Below are 17337 nucleotides of genomic sequence, written 5' to 3'. Positions count from 1 at the left end.
ATGTCTACTTGGTTCCAGGTACTATTTCAGGCACTAATAGTATGAGGCGAATAAGGCAAAGTCTCTGGTTTCAAGAAGTTCACATTTTGGTGGGACAACATGATAAAATTTCTGGTAGCGATAAGTGATATAAACAAAACAGCAAGGGGATGCAGAGGGTGGAGGGTATCAGGGAGATGCTTCAGGTTAGGACGATCTCTCTGAAGAGGGACATTTGCTCAAGACCTTGAATAATGAGGAGTAAGGAAGGCAGGCAAGGAAGGCAGGCAGGCTTCCCAGGTGGTGCTAGTGGCAAAGAACCCGCCTGCCAATGCAGGAGATCCAGGAGATGTGGGTTGGATCCCTGGGTCAGGAAGATCCCCTGGAAGAGGGCATGGCAACCCAGTCCAGTATTCATGCCTGGAGAACCCCATGGACAGAGGAGGCTGGTGGGCTTACAGTCCATAGTATCGCAAAGAGTCTGACACAACTGAAGCAACTTAGCACACACACAAGGAAGGCAGACACTATAGGAAGGGCAGAGCAGAAAGAGGGAACAGAAAGTGCGAAGCACAGAGAGGAAATCTAGGTGGGCTTGAGAATAGCGAGAAATACATCAGAGCCACACACATGTTCTAGATGTGTCCTGTCCTTCCCCAGCCTCAGCCTGCAGGGTAGCAAATGACTAAGGAAGAATCCACATTTAGGAAGCTGATCTAACTTGGTCTTCTATGTTGTCCCCTTTGTTTCTTGTGCAGATGTGAGTTGTGCTTTCCTCGACTAAATTTTATATTCTGGGAGAGCAAGGATGATGCCCTGAGATTTTGGGCTGCTGGGACAGAGTTCAGAGCAAGCAGGCAGAGTGAAAGTAAAGGATCTGAGAGAGCTGGGGACCACAGAAGGTAAAGCCTTCACCCAGCATAGGATGGAGGCTGCACCGGGGGCTCTGCTGCAGATGGAAGCTCAGACTTTTCTATCCTTCCAAACAGAAGCAGGATGTAAATTAAGTTGAGGTGTTTATGTTTGTGTATGTGGTCAGGGTTGAGGGTTTTAAGAAGAGGAGAATAGAGCAAAGGGTTGCAGTGGGAATTTCTGATGGAGGATGATTGACACCACAACTGGAAATTTAGTTAGAATGAAAAATGGAGTTTTCTAAAGGGAATCATGAACATGGGGCATCCCCTTCCCCAGAGAGAGTTGTTTCAAGATCTATAGGCAGGCTGGGAGAAATGTGGCAGGCTGGTTTGGAGGCAGGGGGTTGGCTGAGATGGGCTGAGGTAGTTGGGTGGGGGTGGGGAAAAGGATGCAAACTAAATGGGAGAGAAAACTCAGCACTGGAGAGATGTTTAAAAGGTAGCAGGGAAGGTGGAATTCTGAAGGGAGTTTTGAGGGGACCAGGTCCCTGGGTCCCAGAATGATCGAAGCCTTTTGTGGCCTGGCTCTCCCACTTCCTTCAGTTGCTATCAAAAACTCAGACATGGGTTCCCTCCAATCCCAGTGGCTGGTGGTGGTGGTGGTGGGGTGGGGTGGGGGGATTGAGCAGCCTCAGGGGGCGGCAGCTGGTGAGTGGGGAGGAAGCTGTGTGCTCAGCAAACAGCAGCCTCAGTGCCCAGTGGCTGCCTCCTCCCTCATCAATCAGCTCAGCCAAATGTCCTTGCATTCCCACCACCCCAAGGGGACTGGGGCTGGGCCAGGGTCCCCAGGGGAGTGAGATGGGATGGGTGGGGGGAGATGGGGGTGGTGCTTGGCTCCCCATCTCTTGGCCTCTGTTCTCTCTTCTCCTGGAAACTCTCAGCTCCTCCTGTCATGGAACAGACTCCCTCCTGGCTGCGACCACCGACCACCGTGAGGGCATCAGCTACAAATCACCTGTGGGGGTCTGTTGTGGGGTGGGATGGGGGAGAGGAGGAGGGATGAGTCAGGGCTGAAGAGGAATCTTATTCTGGTTCTCACGGGACCGGCCCAGGGTAGTCAGCAGGGAGGCTGCTGGCACAGAAGCTTTGTGTTCTCAGCTGGCCTCTCCATCCCTGATAATGTCCTGGACAGCAGGCTAAGACCTGGACCCCGGAAATGTCCTCCCACTACCCACCTCGTCCTAGCCCCCAGCCCTTATCCTCTGCCTCCTACCACCATCCAGAGGGCCAGCCCCCAGCTCACCCTAAATCTGCTGCTCCCCTTTGGGGACTGGGGCCTCCAGACCTTAGCCTCTGGCTCCCTCTCCCTCGTCCTCAGCCCTTGCTCCCCTCAGGGACCCAGGCGTCCTGCCCACTCCCTTCACCATAACAACCATTCTTTTGGAGTTGCTTAAGACTTTAATATCATTTCATTAAATCAGCTAGTTTAGAGAAGGTTGGGGGCACAAAGAGCCTGGGGTGGGCAAAAAAGGGCCAAGGTAGGGGGGCTGCAGGGGAAGAGCCCCCTCTCTCCGTGGAGATGGCTCTGAGAAATCAAATATTGACAGTGAGAGAACAGAACTTATTAAAGCTGGGACAGGGGTGTGTGTGTGTGGAGCTGTGGGAATGGCCGGATGCCTGGGTTCTGAGGGTAATGAGGGTTCTGGGAGGAGGGAAACCCTGAAGCAGTGTGGCACAACTCTTCTGCCCATTTCCTCTGCCAGGTACTGAGTCTTGCTATCCCGGCCGTTTCTCAGCTGTCTCCTAGAGCCCCTGAACACAAGACCCCAACACAGATGTGGTTGCCCCTCCTTCAGCCCTTCCCCCTATCTCCACCTTTGTTGATGAGCTTCAGTAGCGTTTAATCGGATTGAGCAGTAATTAGCAAAGCGAGATGTTTGATTACCTGTTTAGCATAATGTAGGGGGCTGGGATCCCTAGGCACAGCCAAGGTTGTGTGTGTGTGGGGGGGGTCAGAAAAGAAATGGGGTCTACACAACATTCCTTTCCCTGAGGGAGCCATGAGCCCTGCTTATAAGTCTCCCCATCTTACGCCTCCCCTCAAATCGTCACTCCTTTGGGACTTCTCTCTGGGGGATCTGACCAATCACATCACCTCTCTGCCACTCACTGCCTAACTGGTTAGCAGGGTAGCCCTGCTTGCTGTGCAGCTGGTAGTGGGGTGTGGCAGGACCCCCCTCTCCTTCAGTCCTTGCCCTCAGCAACATGAGTGTGGTCTGAGCGGGAGCCCAGACACCCACTTTGAGGATAATGTGGGGGGGATGCCAAGGGTAAGGGTTGTCAATTCTGGAAATAAAAATGGGGTAGGTAGGATGGTGAGGTCAGAGCTGGGTCCGGGTGTGGATTAATCCACAGGCCCTTCAGGAGTACCAGGGACTGCCACTCCTCGCCCGCCAGAATACTGCCATAATGAGACCTGTCAGGTGTGAACATTAGCTAGGAAAAGGGGGAACTGAGGTGCCAGCTTCTCTCCTCATCCAGCAAAGAAACTGTCATCAATTTAGCTCCTCATGGAAATGTAATCAGTGGGCTCGCTGCTGGCTTTGTCTTAATTAGGTACTATTGATGGAAGCAGGGCGGGTGCCCTCCCATCCCCCTGACTCGCTTCTTCCCTGTATCTCCCAGCCCTCCCTAAAGCTTCTACCGCCCCAGGTACAGCTCCGTCTCCCAGGCGCCTCTTCCGGCAGTCCAGGCCTGCAGCGCCCCCTAGCATCGGCTGCGGTCTGCCCCTCCTCTCACACCCCTCTCCTCCAGCTTCCCCAGGACTCAGCCTTTGTTCTTATGGAGAGCCGAGCCCCTCCCCGGCCCGGTCACCTTCCCCAGAGAGTCCCCGCCTCCTGTCTCCCCCAAAACGAGCGACGCTTTCTAAAGTCAATCCTCAGATTCCAAAAATTCCAGTTCCGTTCTTCCCTCCCTCCCCCGCCCCGCGCTGCCCGCCGATCCTAGACCCCAGTCCGAACTAAGAAGGGGGATCGAGCGGGAGGGCAGGGGTGCTCCAGCCCCGGTTTTTCTCCCGGACTCAGCTGCAGCCACGGCTGCCTCGAAATCCTGGAGCTCCTTCTAGAGCGCGTGTGAACCTCGCAGGCGGGACCTCGGGCGCCATCTGCTGGACTCGCCCGGGATGGAGCCCGCAGACCCGGGCGCGGGGTCGGGCGTTTGGGGTTCCCCCAGCTTTTTCAGTTGTTTCTAAGAGTTGTTTCCAGCTCCAGTCCGTCTATACAGTTCCCAGACCAGGCCCCCTGCGCCCCTCCAGCTTGCCAGATTTAGCGGCTTTCCCTTGCCCCCCAGCCTTCTTGCCCCGGGTCCCCGCCTGGGTGACGCGGAGGCAGCCGGGCCGGGCGCCGCGGATCGGGGTTTCTCTGCGCCTGCGCAGAGGAGGCTGGTTCCTCAGGCTCGCGCCCCCGCCACTCGCCACCCCCCCCACGCCCAGGGTTGCCGAGGCGACGCGTGCAGGCGCTGGCCCGAGCAAGTCACGCGGGGCAACTTCTTAGCTAGAGTGACCGGTCGGTCGGTCGGTCTAGGGAGGAGAGGGTCGGTATCGTGAGGTGTGTGTCGGGGGCAGCGGGAAGCGGGGAGAGGAAGAGTGCGAAGCTATGGGGAGAAGGGGCAGTGGGGAGGGGGTGCGAGGGAGAGTTGTGGGGGGACGGGAAAGAAGGGGCAGTTGTGGGGGAGGGGAGAGGAAGGAGCAGTTGGCGGAGGAGAAGAGCCAACCGGAGTTGAAATGAGAAGCGGGGACTATTGTGACAGTTGTGGGAGGAAGCTGCTTTGAGGGGAGGTTTGCCCACTGGTAGCCACTGGTGGTTGGAGGAGGGGGCCGGCTCCCTGCCTTATTTCCTGAGAAATAGAACGAGTCTAGTAGAAAGCGCCTCCTTGGGCCACGGTGTGGGATCCGGGGGTGAGCCCCTAGGGGAGGGGGCTCCCAGCCTGGCCGGCGGAATGTTCCTGAAGCTCCCGCCGCTGGCAGGGAAGCACAGCCTGACACTTCTCTGGAGACCGGTGGCAGAAGCCGCACCGCTGTAGTTGGCTCTATTGATGTGTTGGCCTAATAGGACGATTTTCCTTGGAGCAAAGTACAAATCCTTCAAGTCTGAGACTCATAACGTAGGATCAATGCCTGTGGCAGCCTGTGGGGAGGAGGAAGGAAAGCCACAGGTGGCTGTCAGACTGGAGTTGAGTGAAGAGGGACTGCCCAGCCGTCAGACATTGCCCTGGGTGCCCGCCAGAGATGCCCTGCTTCCCACCATCCCACTTTTCTGAGAGAGACATTCCTGGGGCCTTCCTCATCGCCCCATTTCTTCCTCCCCCAGACACAATTCCAAGTTCAGTGTTGGATGACGTTTGTCCTTCATTTTTCCAGTCTGTTTTCAGGGCACTGGGAATTGAATGATCTTAGTCTGCATCAATTGGTCAGCACAGAGTAACTCAGCCAGCTAGGCTAAGAGACCTTTCAGTACACTCAGAACAGGGTTCCTACCACTCAGGAATGGAAAGCTAAAGAGACACATTGCAATTACTGATTTTTCCTTGTTTAAGGCAGTCACAGATTTTAATGTGGGTAGGAGGGACATTTTTTCCCTCTCCTTCCAGCGGGGAACTTGGGAGGAAAGGAGATACATAGGAAAATCATCTTGGTTGCTTAGTGACTTGACACAGTGACAGAGAGTGAGGAGAAAAGGAACCTGAGGACAGTCTTCCCTTCCCTGGGCCCTTGCTCACTCACCGTGGCCCTGAGTGATTGAGGGTGTGTGCAGCCACACCTCGGCTTGGTAGATCTTTTCTTAATTATCTATGGTCTCACACCTCTGGGCAGAGATAGGGGTTCCTACATCCTCATTAGTGGATGTCTGCCATACCATCATTTTTTATTATTTTTATTTCTTGGCCATGCCTCGAGGCAGGCGGAATCTTAGTTCCCCAACTAGGGATGGAACCTATGCCCCCTGCAGTGGACGCACAGAGTCCTAACCACTGGGCCGCCAGGGAATTCCCTGTGCCTTCATCTTTAGCTTCCATTTATCCCTAATGCCTTGAGGGACTGATTTTGATTTTTAACCCAAGGCCCTGAAGAAAGTGGGGGTATCCCAGGGAAAGGACTGAGGTGTGGGGGTAGAGCTGGTTGTGGACCCCCAGCTTCCGTGTATCTGCAGGTTTTGCCTACACGATGTCCAGCAAAGCTGACAAGAAGCGGAAAGTGACTAGCCGGGGAAGTGCCCGCCGGCGAGCCGCCCAGTCTGCTCTGGCCGCCCAGGTTGAGGAGATCACCTTGCCGGCCACCAACGAGGTCCAGGCAGAGCCTGAGACCATCAAGGAGGAGCCTGGTGGGTACCTGCTGGAGAGAGACGTGGAGGCAGAATGTTTGTATTTGAAGAGAGTTTTAGGGCTGAGGAGCAGGGTCTTGTTTCTTCTGGGTAAGAAGAAAGGGGTTCAGCTGAATCTCAGGCCGCTGCTAGTTCCCTTGTTTGGGGTTTTCCCTCCTGGCCAGCCTTATACTTGTTCTTTCAGTCTTAAAATTTCTCCCCAAGGCACCCAGAGCTCACCAACAAATCCTCTATCCTAGCCTCTTCCTTCTTATTTCAAGTGTTCCTGGTTTCTCCTACCCCAGTGAAGAGGGTTTGATCTCTTCCTTTTTCACCCTAGGTGGCAAAACAAATAGTGTTTTCCTCTCATTAAGCCCATCACCATGGAGACTCAGCCTGCTTTGCCATCCTTTGAATCCTAAGCCTGACTGAATCTTTCTCCCATCTGTTTGAGGCTGTTGTGTCTCCGCCCTCAGTTTGGCAGGGTCTTGGTAGACTTAAGGGTGTTCCGGTTCAGGACCACAGGAAAAGAAGCCTGACGTCTAGATTGAGAAAGAAAAGAGTTTAAAGAGTCTGCCTCTTGTGGCTTTGATTTGGGGGGATTCCTCCATGGTGGGTGAGCTGGGGCCATTAGGGTTGAAAGGTGTTGTCGCTGGGCTGTCCCTTAGAGCGCTGGCCAGTGTAGCTATGACTGAGCTACAGATGGCCCTGCTCTTCTACCTGGGGTTTCCTATACTCCTAGCAGCCTGTCAAGATGGAGAGAAATAGAATCTCCCTTTAATAGTAAAAGGTGAGAGATTAAGCGTGGGTGTGGGAGAAAGGTCCAGGGTACAAAGAGCCTTGCCCTGGGATCTAGACATTAGAAGCGTACAATTTTTTTTTTTCTTTTGAGTTCTTAAAAGCTGTTTAAAGTGGAACTGGCTTCTAGAAGCTGGGTACCAGAAGCAGCGGGAGGGAAGAAGGAAGGCAGTGAGGTTCAGTTTGGAGAATCCTCTGGGGTGGGAATGGAAGGAACTTCTAAATGAAAGCATTAACCCCAAACACTGAGGATCTCTAAGTCTCTTTAGCTCCAAGCCTTTTAATTGTTTGATGTGGCGCTTTCTAGCTGATACCTGATAGAGGTTCAGAGAAGACTTGGGTCTCCACAGCAGCCCTGAAATGAATATTAACCCCTGTAGTCTTTGGAGTTGGGAGGAATTGAAGCTTGTCCTACTGAAGGCAGAGGGGGCCTACTATGGTCTGAATGTTTGTGTGTCTCCCTGCCCAAATTCATATATTATAATTTTAATACCCAATATGATGGTGTTACTAGGTGGGGCCTTTGGATGGTGCTTAAATCATGAGGGAACTGTCATGAGTGGGATTCATGCCTTATAAGAAGCGACCTGGAGAGAGTCCGTGCTCACTTCCACCGTGTGAGGATACATAGAGAGGTCTGCGACCCAGAAGAGGGTCCTCACACAGCCTTGCTGGCACCCTGAACTTGGACCTCAGCCTCCAGAACTTTGAGGAATAAATGTCTGCTGTTTAGAAGTAAGGGGGGAAAGGGGAAGCAGTGACAAACTTTATTTTCTTGCACTCCAAAATCACTGCAGACAGTGACTGCAGCCGTGAAATTAAAAGACGCTCCTTGGAAGAAAAGCTATGACAAACCTAGACAGTGTATTAAAAAGCAAAGACATCACTTTGACAAAGGTCCATATAGTCAAAGCTGTGGTTTTTCCAGTAGTTATGTACGGATGTGAGAGTTGGGCCATAAAGAAGGCTGAGTGCCGAAGAATTGATGATTTTGAATTGTGGTGCTGGAAAAGGCTCTTGAGAGTCCCTTGGACTATAAGGAGATTGTAAACCAGACAATCCTAAAAGGAAATCAACACTGAATATTCATTGGAAGGATTGATGCTGAAGCTGAAGCTCCAATACTTTGGCTACCTGATTTGAAGAGCTGACTCACTGGAAGAGACCCTGATGCTGGGAAAGATTGAAGGCAAAAGGAGAAGGGGGTGACAGAGGATGAGATGGTTAGATAGCATCACCAACTCAGTGGACATGAATTTGAGCAAATTCCCAGAGATAGAGGAGGACAGAGGTACCTCTTGGGCTACAGTCCCTGGGGTCCCAAAGAGCTGGATATGACTTAGTGACTGAACAGCGACAACGGCAAACTGTGGTACTTTGTTATAGTAGCCTGAACAGAGTAAGACCAGGCCTAAAACACTTCTGGGTGAAGGATGGCGGGTTAAAGGGCAGACACCCCTTTGAAGTTCTAATTGATAGCCATTTCCACTAAGGAAAGAAGGAGAAGAACAGGTTCATAATCTCATATCTGTAATTTTAAAAAGCCCTGAGAACTAAAAGTTTCCCGCCCCCCCCCAGAGTTTGGCATCCAAACTTATTTGGTGGTAAAATATAACCTAAACTGACTTGAGGTATTTATAGTCTATTTAAGCCACTTAGTATAAATTTTCCTATGTTTTACTGCGGGAATACTAACATGAAAAGTGGAGTGCTGCTCTAGAGCCCCTGGGAGGTGGGTGGGAGTCTCACATACCATACTATATTACAAGTCTAAATGCTGAGATATATGTGATCCTAAGAGTTTTGGACAAGAGATTGTAGACCTGTATTTTAGGCAAATAAGAAAAAGCATAGAGAACAAGATAATGAACACCCATGTACCCATTACCCAATGTGCAAATTAATCACGATAGCAACAAATGAATCCCTCTGTCCCCTGCCCCCTAAGCCCTTCTCTCCTTCTCCAAAGGTCACTGCTATCCTGAGTTGGTGTTTGTCATTCTCAAGCTTGTTTTTTAAAATTTTACTGCATGTATCCATGACCATCACGTATTAGTATCGTACTGCATGGTTTAGACTTTATATAAATTGTACTATAGAAGACAAAACCTGTTTACTCTTGAGATGGTCTAAGTCTCACTCTCTCTGCCTTGTTCCTGTCTGCAACCTTGGACGCCCTTGGCTGTCTCAGTCACACATCCCCCTCACTCCTGAGCTCCAAGAGTCAGCTGTTCCATCTTTCTTATGATTTCCTTCTTCAGCCTCTGTGCCTTACTCCCCTCTTAGGTTTTCTTTCTGGAGGTCTAAGTGTCCTGTTCCCCAAGGTCTTTTGGTTCCATCTCATCTGTTACTTCTTCCTTTCAGCCCACAGGAGATGGGAAACCCACCTGTTGTGCCCCAGTCTTCTGTGCGAACAACAGATCATGAGGGAGAGAAACACCCCCTTGACTTTCTTGGCATCCGGGGTGGGGGTGGGTGTGCTTGGAGAGGGGCCAATTTCTGAAGGTCTCAACTTCTCCATGTGGGAAGAGGCTAGGGGAGGAATGGCAGGGCAGAAGCTGAGTGGCTAGAATAACCTTAATACTGACTGCCTTTGTTCCCTTGCATCCCTCTGCACCCCTGCCGGCTTTAAAAAAAAAATTAAGATATAATCCACTTACTGTAAAGTTCATGCTTTTGGGACTTCCCTGGTGGTCCAGTAGTTAAGAGACCACCTTCCAATGCAGGGGACATGGGTTTGATCCCTGGTCGGGGAGCTAAGATCCCATAAGCTGCCAGGCAAGCGCCACAACTAAGACCTAATGCAGACTAAATAAATGTATAAATAAATATTTTTTAAAAATTTATACTTTTAAAGTGTATAATTCAGTGATTTTTGCTGTATTCACCAGCCTATGCAACCATCTCCACTATCTAATTTTAGAGCATTAAAAAAATTATTTATTTATTTGTCTGCATCGAGTCTTAGTTTCAGCATTCAAGATCTTTAGTTACGGCGTGTGAACTCTTAGTTATAGCATGTGGGATCTACTTCCCCAACCAGGGATCCAACCGGGGCCCCCTTCATTGGGAGTCTTAACCACTGGACCACCAGGAAGTCCCTAATTTTAGAGCATTTTAACCCCTTCACCAAAAGCCACTTCAGGTACCTTGAGAAATTGGCACCTGATAGCCACTGTATCTTTACTTCTATGTTGCATGAGAGCTTAGCCTCTTAGCAGTCACTCCTCATTCTCCTTTCCTCTCAGATCCTGGTAACCACTAATCTGTTACTTTCTGTGTCTTTGAATTTGCCTGTTGCAGACATTTTATATAAGTGGAATCATGCAATATACTGTCTTTTGTGACTGGCTTCTTTCACTTAATGTTACATTTTCATCAACGTTGTCGTATTGTAGCAGACCTTCATTCTTTTTCATGGCTGATTAATATTGCACTGCAATTTGTTTATCCACTCATCGTTGGTGGACACGGGTTGTTTCTGCTTTTTGGCTGTTGTGAATAGCAGTGCTGTGAACATGGGGATACAAATATCTGTTTGAGTCCCTGCTTCCAGTTCTGTTGGGTATATACCTAGAATTACTGGATCATATGGTGACTCGATATTTAACTTTTAAAGGAATGCTTTCATTTTTGAATTTTCTTCCCAGAGCCAATATTGGAGGAACCTGAAATACAGAAAGAAGAATTAGAGGAGCATGAGGTGGATGTGGTAAGTTTGGGTTGTTGTTGAAACAAGTATTCCTCACCAGCAATTGGTGAATCAAAGGATCAGCTGCAGAATAGTGTTTGAGGAATTCTCTTCAGTCTGTCACTTGATACCTTTTCTTTCTACCAGCAGAAACTGGTAGCCTGCTCACTACAAATCCAGTACACTGAGTAAAGGGCAGAGTTATCCGAGCCCCCTACTCCTCCAGAAGAAGAGAGCTTTCAGGAGGGAACAGGACTCTTAGCAGGCCCTTCCTCGTCTCTCCATCTTGGGTCAGAATGTGACAAGGTTTATCTGTCTAATGGGTGAACATCTGGACAAGTTGAACAAGCTGGGTGGACACTGTCCTAATTTCTAAGACATCTTCTTTCTTCCAGTCCTTCACTGCTCTCCTTTGGCTGAAAAGTTTACAGAAGCCACTTGAAATACTTTCAGAAATTGACACTCCATGACCCCTACACCTTTTATTTTCAAGCTTCATCAGAGCCTGGGGACACCTTCTAACCTGGGTTAGAAGAATAGTGACCTTGAACTTTCTAGAAAGGGAGAGCAAGGTAACAACTACTCATTAAAGAAAAAAACTGGAAGGGATAGAAAAGTAAAACAATGAAAGGGAAAATGAAAGTTATGACTAAACACATTCAATTTTAATAATTGAGTATATGTCCTTTCTTTCTGTCGATTTGAGAGTTCTTTTGTTTTCTAACAATCTTAACTATACCACACATTATACTTTTTTTTTTTTAATAAATTTATTTATTTTAGTTGGGGGCTAATTACTTTACAATATTGTAATAGTTTTTGCCATACATTGACATGAATCAGCCATGGGTTTACATGTGTTCCCCTTCCTGGACCCCCCACCCACCTCCCTCCCCATCCCATCCCTCTGGGTCATCCCATTGCCCTGGCCCTGAGCATTTGTCTCATGCATCGAACATGGAATGGTGTTCTGTTTCACATATGATAATATACATGTTTCAATGCTATTCTCCCAGAACGTCCCACCCTCACCTTCTCCCTCAGAGTCCGTAAGACTGTTCTATGCATCTGTGTCTCTTATTCTGTCTCGCATATAGGGTTATTGTTACCATCTTTCAAATTCCATATATATGCATTAGTATACTCACACGTTATACTTTTTAAATTAGGCTTTTTCACAAAACATTTTATCATTCTTCATGTTATTACATTTTTAAAAAAAATTACAGGGGGTTCCCTGGAATTACAGTGGTGAAGACTCTGTGCTCCCAACGTAAGAGGAACTAAGCTCCTTAGAAAAGGACCTTAAAAAAAAATTGGGTTGCTGTTATTTTTTATCACAAATACATAAATCACAAGACGCCTCTTTTTTCGCGCTGTGCCTCAAGGTTTGTGGGATCTTAGTTCTCAACCAGAGATTGAACCTGGTCCTGGGGAAGTGAAAACGCTGAGTCCTAACCAGTGGCATGTGTGCTATGTCACTTCAGTCCTGTCCGACTCTTTGTGACCCTATGGACTGTAACCCGCCAGGCTCCTTTGTCCATGGGATTCTCCAGGCAAGAGTACTGGAGTGGGTTACCATGTCCTCCTCCAGAGGATCTTCCCCACCCAAGGATCCAGCCCACATTGGCAGATGGGTTCTTTACCACTAATGCCACCTGGGAAGCCCCCTAACCATTGGATTGCCAGGGAATTCCCTGTAAGCACCATTTTAAATGTTCATACAGTGCTTGATAAGGTATATGTACCATAGTTAAATTCTTACTCTTGGACATTTTTCCATTTATGATATTTTTTTGCTTTCATAATACTGTGATGGATTTTATAAATAAAACTAACACATTTTGAAATACTTAATATTTCCTAATATTAGATTCCTGGATATGGAATTCCTGAATCAAAGAGTAAAGAACATTTGTAACACCTTTAATATATAACGCCAAACTATTTTTCAAACAAACTGCATTTTTTGCCCTCATACTAGCAACAAACCCTTTCCAAGACTGGGTGTTAGCAGTTTAGCAGGTTGTTTTTTTTTTTTAATTATAAGCAATACATGATATACATTTGCTGTGTTTATTTGTCTTTAATTTCAAGTGAAATTGAATATTTTTCCACATTTTCATTTTCTCTCTCTCTCTCTATTTTTAATAGCATGATGTGTTTGTTCATATCCTTAGTGCTCTTTTCACTGGGTCTTCATGCATGTCTTTTTTAAAAACTAATTAATTAATTTCAATTGGAGGGTAATTACTTTACAATATTGTGATGATTTTTGCCATACATTAACATGAATCAGCCATGGGTGTACATGTGTCCCCCGATCCTGAACCCCCCTCCCACCTCCCTCCCCATCCCATCCCTCAGGGTCATCCCAGTGCACCAGCTTTGAGTGCCCTGTTTCATGCATCAAACTTGGACTGACGATCTATTTCACTTATGGTAATATACGTGTTTCATTGCTAGTCTCTCAAATCATCCCACCCTTGCCTTCTTCCCCAGAATCCAAAAGTCTGTTCTTTATATCTATGTCTCTTTTGCTGTCTTGCATAAAGGTCATCGTTACCATCTTTCTAAATTCCATATATATGCATTAATATACTGTATTGGTGTTTTTCTTTCTGACTTACTTCACTCTGTATAATAGGCTCCAGTTTCATCCACCTCATTAGAACTGATTCAAATACATTCTTTTTAATAGCTGAATAATAAGGAAGGTTATGACCAACCTAGATAGCATATTTAAAAGCAGAGACATTACTTTGCCAACAAAGGTTCGTCTAGTCAAGGCTATGGTTTTTCAAGTGGTCATGTATGGATGTGAGAGTTGGACAGTGAAGAAAGCTGAGTGCCGCAGAATTGATGCTTTTGAACTGTGGTGTTGGAGAAGACTCTTGAGAGTCCCTTGGACTGCAAGGAGATCCAACCAGTCCATCCTAAAGGAGATCAGTCCTGGGTGTTCATTGGAAGGACTGATGTTGAAGCTGAAACTCCAATACTTTGGCCCCCTCATGCAAAGAGTTGACTCATTGGAAAAGACCCTAATGCTGGGAAGGATTGGGGGCAGGAGGAAAAGGGGACAACAGAGGATGAGATGGTTGGATGGCATCACTGACTCGATGGACATGGGTTTGGGTAAACTCTGGGAGTTGGTGATGGACAGGGAGGCCTGACGTGCTGCGATTCATGGGGTCGCAAAGAGTCGGACACGACTGAGCGACTGAACTGAACTGAATATTCCATTGTGTATATGTACCACAGCTTTCTTATCCATTCGTCTGCCGATGGGCATCTAGGTTGCTTCCATGTCCTAGCTATTGTAAATTTTTAAAAAATTGTATTTATTTATTTATTTGGCCAGGCCAGGCCTTAGTTGTGGCACTTGGGATCTTTAGTTGCACCATGTGGATCTAGTTCCCTGACTAGGGATTGAAACCTTGGCCCCCTGCATTGAGATCACACAGTCTGAGTCATTGGACCACCAGGAAAGTTTTTTTATGCATGTCTTTATATATGAAAGATTTTGGATCACTGGTTAAATTTTCTTGACCTGGAAACTGTAAGCAAAAGGGATTTCTTCTCATCTTCTAGGAGTGCTGGGAGGACAGGGTGACTTCTCCAGTTCACTGAGCTAGGTCTTCATATCCTCTAGTTTTCTTAATTTGTTTAGTACTGTTCTAAATAATGCTGTGTTTTTTCTAGCCACCAGTTATGACTTATTTTCCATCCAATTGGTTTGTCCTATGTTGTTTTCCAGTTTTGTCTTTTCCCCTCCCTTTTTATTTTTTTCCTCACTGCTGGGCCAGTTAACTTTTGCCCAGCATGGCAAACTTATCCCAGTATTCCGTGGAGGCCACATCGTGGAAAAATTGCTCTTCTACCTTTATTCTTTTTCCAGCTTGTCATCTTCTTGCCCCTAATTGTTTGACTGAGGCTAATATCCCACGTGTTCCCTTTAATTTAGTTTTACTGTGAGGTTGAAGGTTGCTTGATAAGACATTTTTACAACCACAGGCCTAAATGAAATATCTCAGAAAGATGCTGTCCCTTAGTCTTCCTCTATGATCCATTCAATTTTTACTCATAGAGGGAAGAGGATCTTATTGTCTTGTTTCTTCAAAAGCTTGAAACCTATCAGTCAGTTGGTCCTTAGCTTTCTCTTCCAAACCTACCTGCCTCCTCTCACTCCCCATGACTCCCACACATGGCAATGGAAGGGAGAAGTGACCTACGCTGACAGCTGTGCCTGCTCTGGGCCTCTGTTCTCATTCTGCAGAAGCCCCTCTTCCTGTCCCGAGCGGTACTGACAGGACTGGCGGACGCCAAATGGACAGAGGAGCACAGCGCTGTTCTGGAACACTTTGCCCAGGACCCTTCGGAGCCCATCCTCACCATCTTCATCGACCCTTGTATGGGGCTGAAGCTAGACCTGGGAATGCCTGTGCAGGTGCGTACTCCACCATCCAGACCCCAAGGTATTCTCCCCAGGGGGCTGAGGGCTCCGCAGACCCCAGTTGTCTGTATCTAATCTCCCATGCCCAAGGTCTGTTGAGCCTCACAGTATGTCGGACACCCTGCTTGGCAGCAGAATACAGAGAGAAATGAGTCAGGGTTTTGGTTTTGATGATCTCATGGTCTAGTGGGGAAGACAGACATATAAAAAATATTTACAATATATTATGATGCCTGGGCGAAGCTTTATAAGAGTCTTATGGGAGCAACTAATGTAGGCCTGGTGGTGGAGGAGATATTTGAGTTGGGGATGAAGGGTAAGTAGGATTTCATCGAGGCTGAGTAAGAGCATCCAGGTAAAGAACACTTTATGTGCAAAGAAACGAGGAGTTGGGGGAAATGATACTAAAACGGTGGGTTGGTGTCTGCCTCTGAAGGGGCTTGAATGTTATGCTAAAGAATTTGGCTTTATTCCAGGGAGAACTATTAAAGGCTTTCATGGGTTAGATAGGTAACTGTTTCAACAGTGGGGAGGATACATTAGTGAAAGGTAAACCACGGATAGGAACAGTTAAAAGACAGATGTATAGTAAAGTTAGTGGTAGAATATGGGTGGTGGGTGTACAGGTTATTATTGTAAAATTCTTTTAGTGTTTATGTTTGAAATTTGGGGAAATAAAATTTTGGAAAAGAAAAAGGCTATTGCTTGGCTTTTATTGGTCCACATACAAAAATTGAAATGATAATGAAGAGTAGCATGGTCCTGCACAATGACACAATTTGTAAAGCTTCCATATTAAGCAAAGCCCAAAACAAGCTGTCTCTTTTTCCTGTATATTGGCAATAATTGGCTATAAAGCATCACACAAAAAAATTTCATTCAGAAAAGTAACAAAAATATGCCAAAAATTTAGGATGTATAGGAAAGAAAACAACTTTGTTGCAGGCCACAAAAGAAGATTTAAATAAGTGATGAGCCCTATCCTGTTTCTGAGTGGGAATCTTAATATTATGAAGATCATTCCATCCAAATAAATGTACCACTTTATTACAACTCCAATCAAAGTACCACAGTCCCTAGATTGCTAGTGTAAAGGATTTTTTAAAGTATATCCTGAAAAATAAAATAGCAAAAATAATAATAATAATGATGATGATGAAGGAAAGTGATGGAGGAGACCTGTGAATAAAAATCTTTTATTAAATTACAGTAATTAGGACTGGCCTGGTGGTCCAGTGGTTAAGAATCTGCCTGCCAATGCAGGGGACATGGATTTAATCCTTGGTCTGGGAAGATTCTACATACCTGGGGCAACTAATCCCGTGTGCCACAACTACTGAGCCTGTGTGTTCTAGAGCCCGGGAACCACAAATACTGAGCCCATGAGCTGTAACTGCTGAGCCCATGTGCCACAACTACTGAAGTCTGAGCATCCTAGAGCCCATGATCTGCAATGAGAGAAGCCACTGCAATGAGAAACCCGAACACTGAGCAAATGGAGAGTAGCCTCCACTCACCTCAACTAGAGATACCCTGGGTGTAGCAATGAAGACCTAGTGCAGCCAAAAATAAATAAATAAGAGTAATTAAAATAGACTGGGGGCAGGAATATGTATTATATAAATAACAGCAAAGAAGCAGAAAGAAATCAAACATATAGGCAAGCACTTTCTACAAAAGTAGCATTTAAAATCTGTGGGGAAAGATGGATTATTCCATGAATAGCATTGGGAAACATGGAAAACAAAGGTTTTCCATTAAACAATGTAGTTAGCTGGGGCAAGAGGGAAATAGGAGCTGCTGATCAAAGGGTACAAATTTTCTGTCACTACAACAAAGGCAACAAAAGCAAAAATAAACAAGTGGGACTATATCTAACTAAAAAGCTTCTTGCACAGCAAAAGAAAATCATCAACAAAATGAAAAGGCAGCCTATGAATAGGAGGAAATATTTGCAAATCCTATATCTGATAAGATATGAATATATGTCCAAAATATACACAAAGAACTCATACAATTCAATAGTGAGAAACAAACAATCTGATTTTAAAATGTGCGGAAGAATTGAAAAGACATTTTTCTAAAGAAGATACACAAATGGCCAACAGGTATCTGAAAAGGTGCTCAGTATCACTAATCAGAGAAATTCAAATCAAAACCACAATGACGTATCACCACATGCCTGTTAGAATGGCTGTCGTCAAA

The 17337-nt window shown here is 46.7% G+C and overlaps 1 protein-coding gene across 2 annotated transcripts in view; it reads left to right on the top strand.

Annotated features, from left to right (window-relative positions):
• Window positions 1-4001: 4001 nt before the first annotated feature.
• DNAH2 (dynein axonemal heavy chain 2) overlaps window positions 4002-17337 on the top strand; it is a 101874-nt gene continuing 88538 nt past the window's right edge. The window contains exons 1-4 of one of the 2 annotated variants that reach the window (XM_081578522.1): window positions 4002-4438; window positions 6041-6211; window positions 10639-10700; window positions 14956-15126. In XM_081578522.1, the coding sequence (XP_081434648.1) occupies window positions 6055-6211; window positions 10639-10700; window positions 14956-15126 (390 nt within the window). In that variant the 5' untranslated portion in view covers window positions 4002-4438; window positions 6041-6054. The remainder of the gene's footprint in view (window positions 4439-6040; window positions 6212-10638; window positions 10701-14955; window positions 15127-17337) is intronic. The other variant, XM_081578523.1, reaches the window with a different exon arrangement.

This window comes from Giraffa tippelskirchi, chromosome 3, assembly GCF_054371585.1.
Source record: "Giraffa tippelskirchi isolate mGirTip1 chromosome 3, T2T-mGirTip1v1.2.pri, whole genome shotgun sequence".
Lineage (NCBI taxonomy): Eukaryota > Metazoa > Chordata > Mammalia > Artiodactyla > Giraffidae > Giraffa > Giraffa tippelskirchi.
The sequence above is the reverse complement of the archived record's forward strand: the minus strand, read 5'-3'. Positions and strand labels throughout refer to the sequence as shown.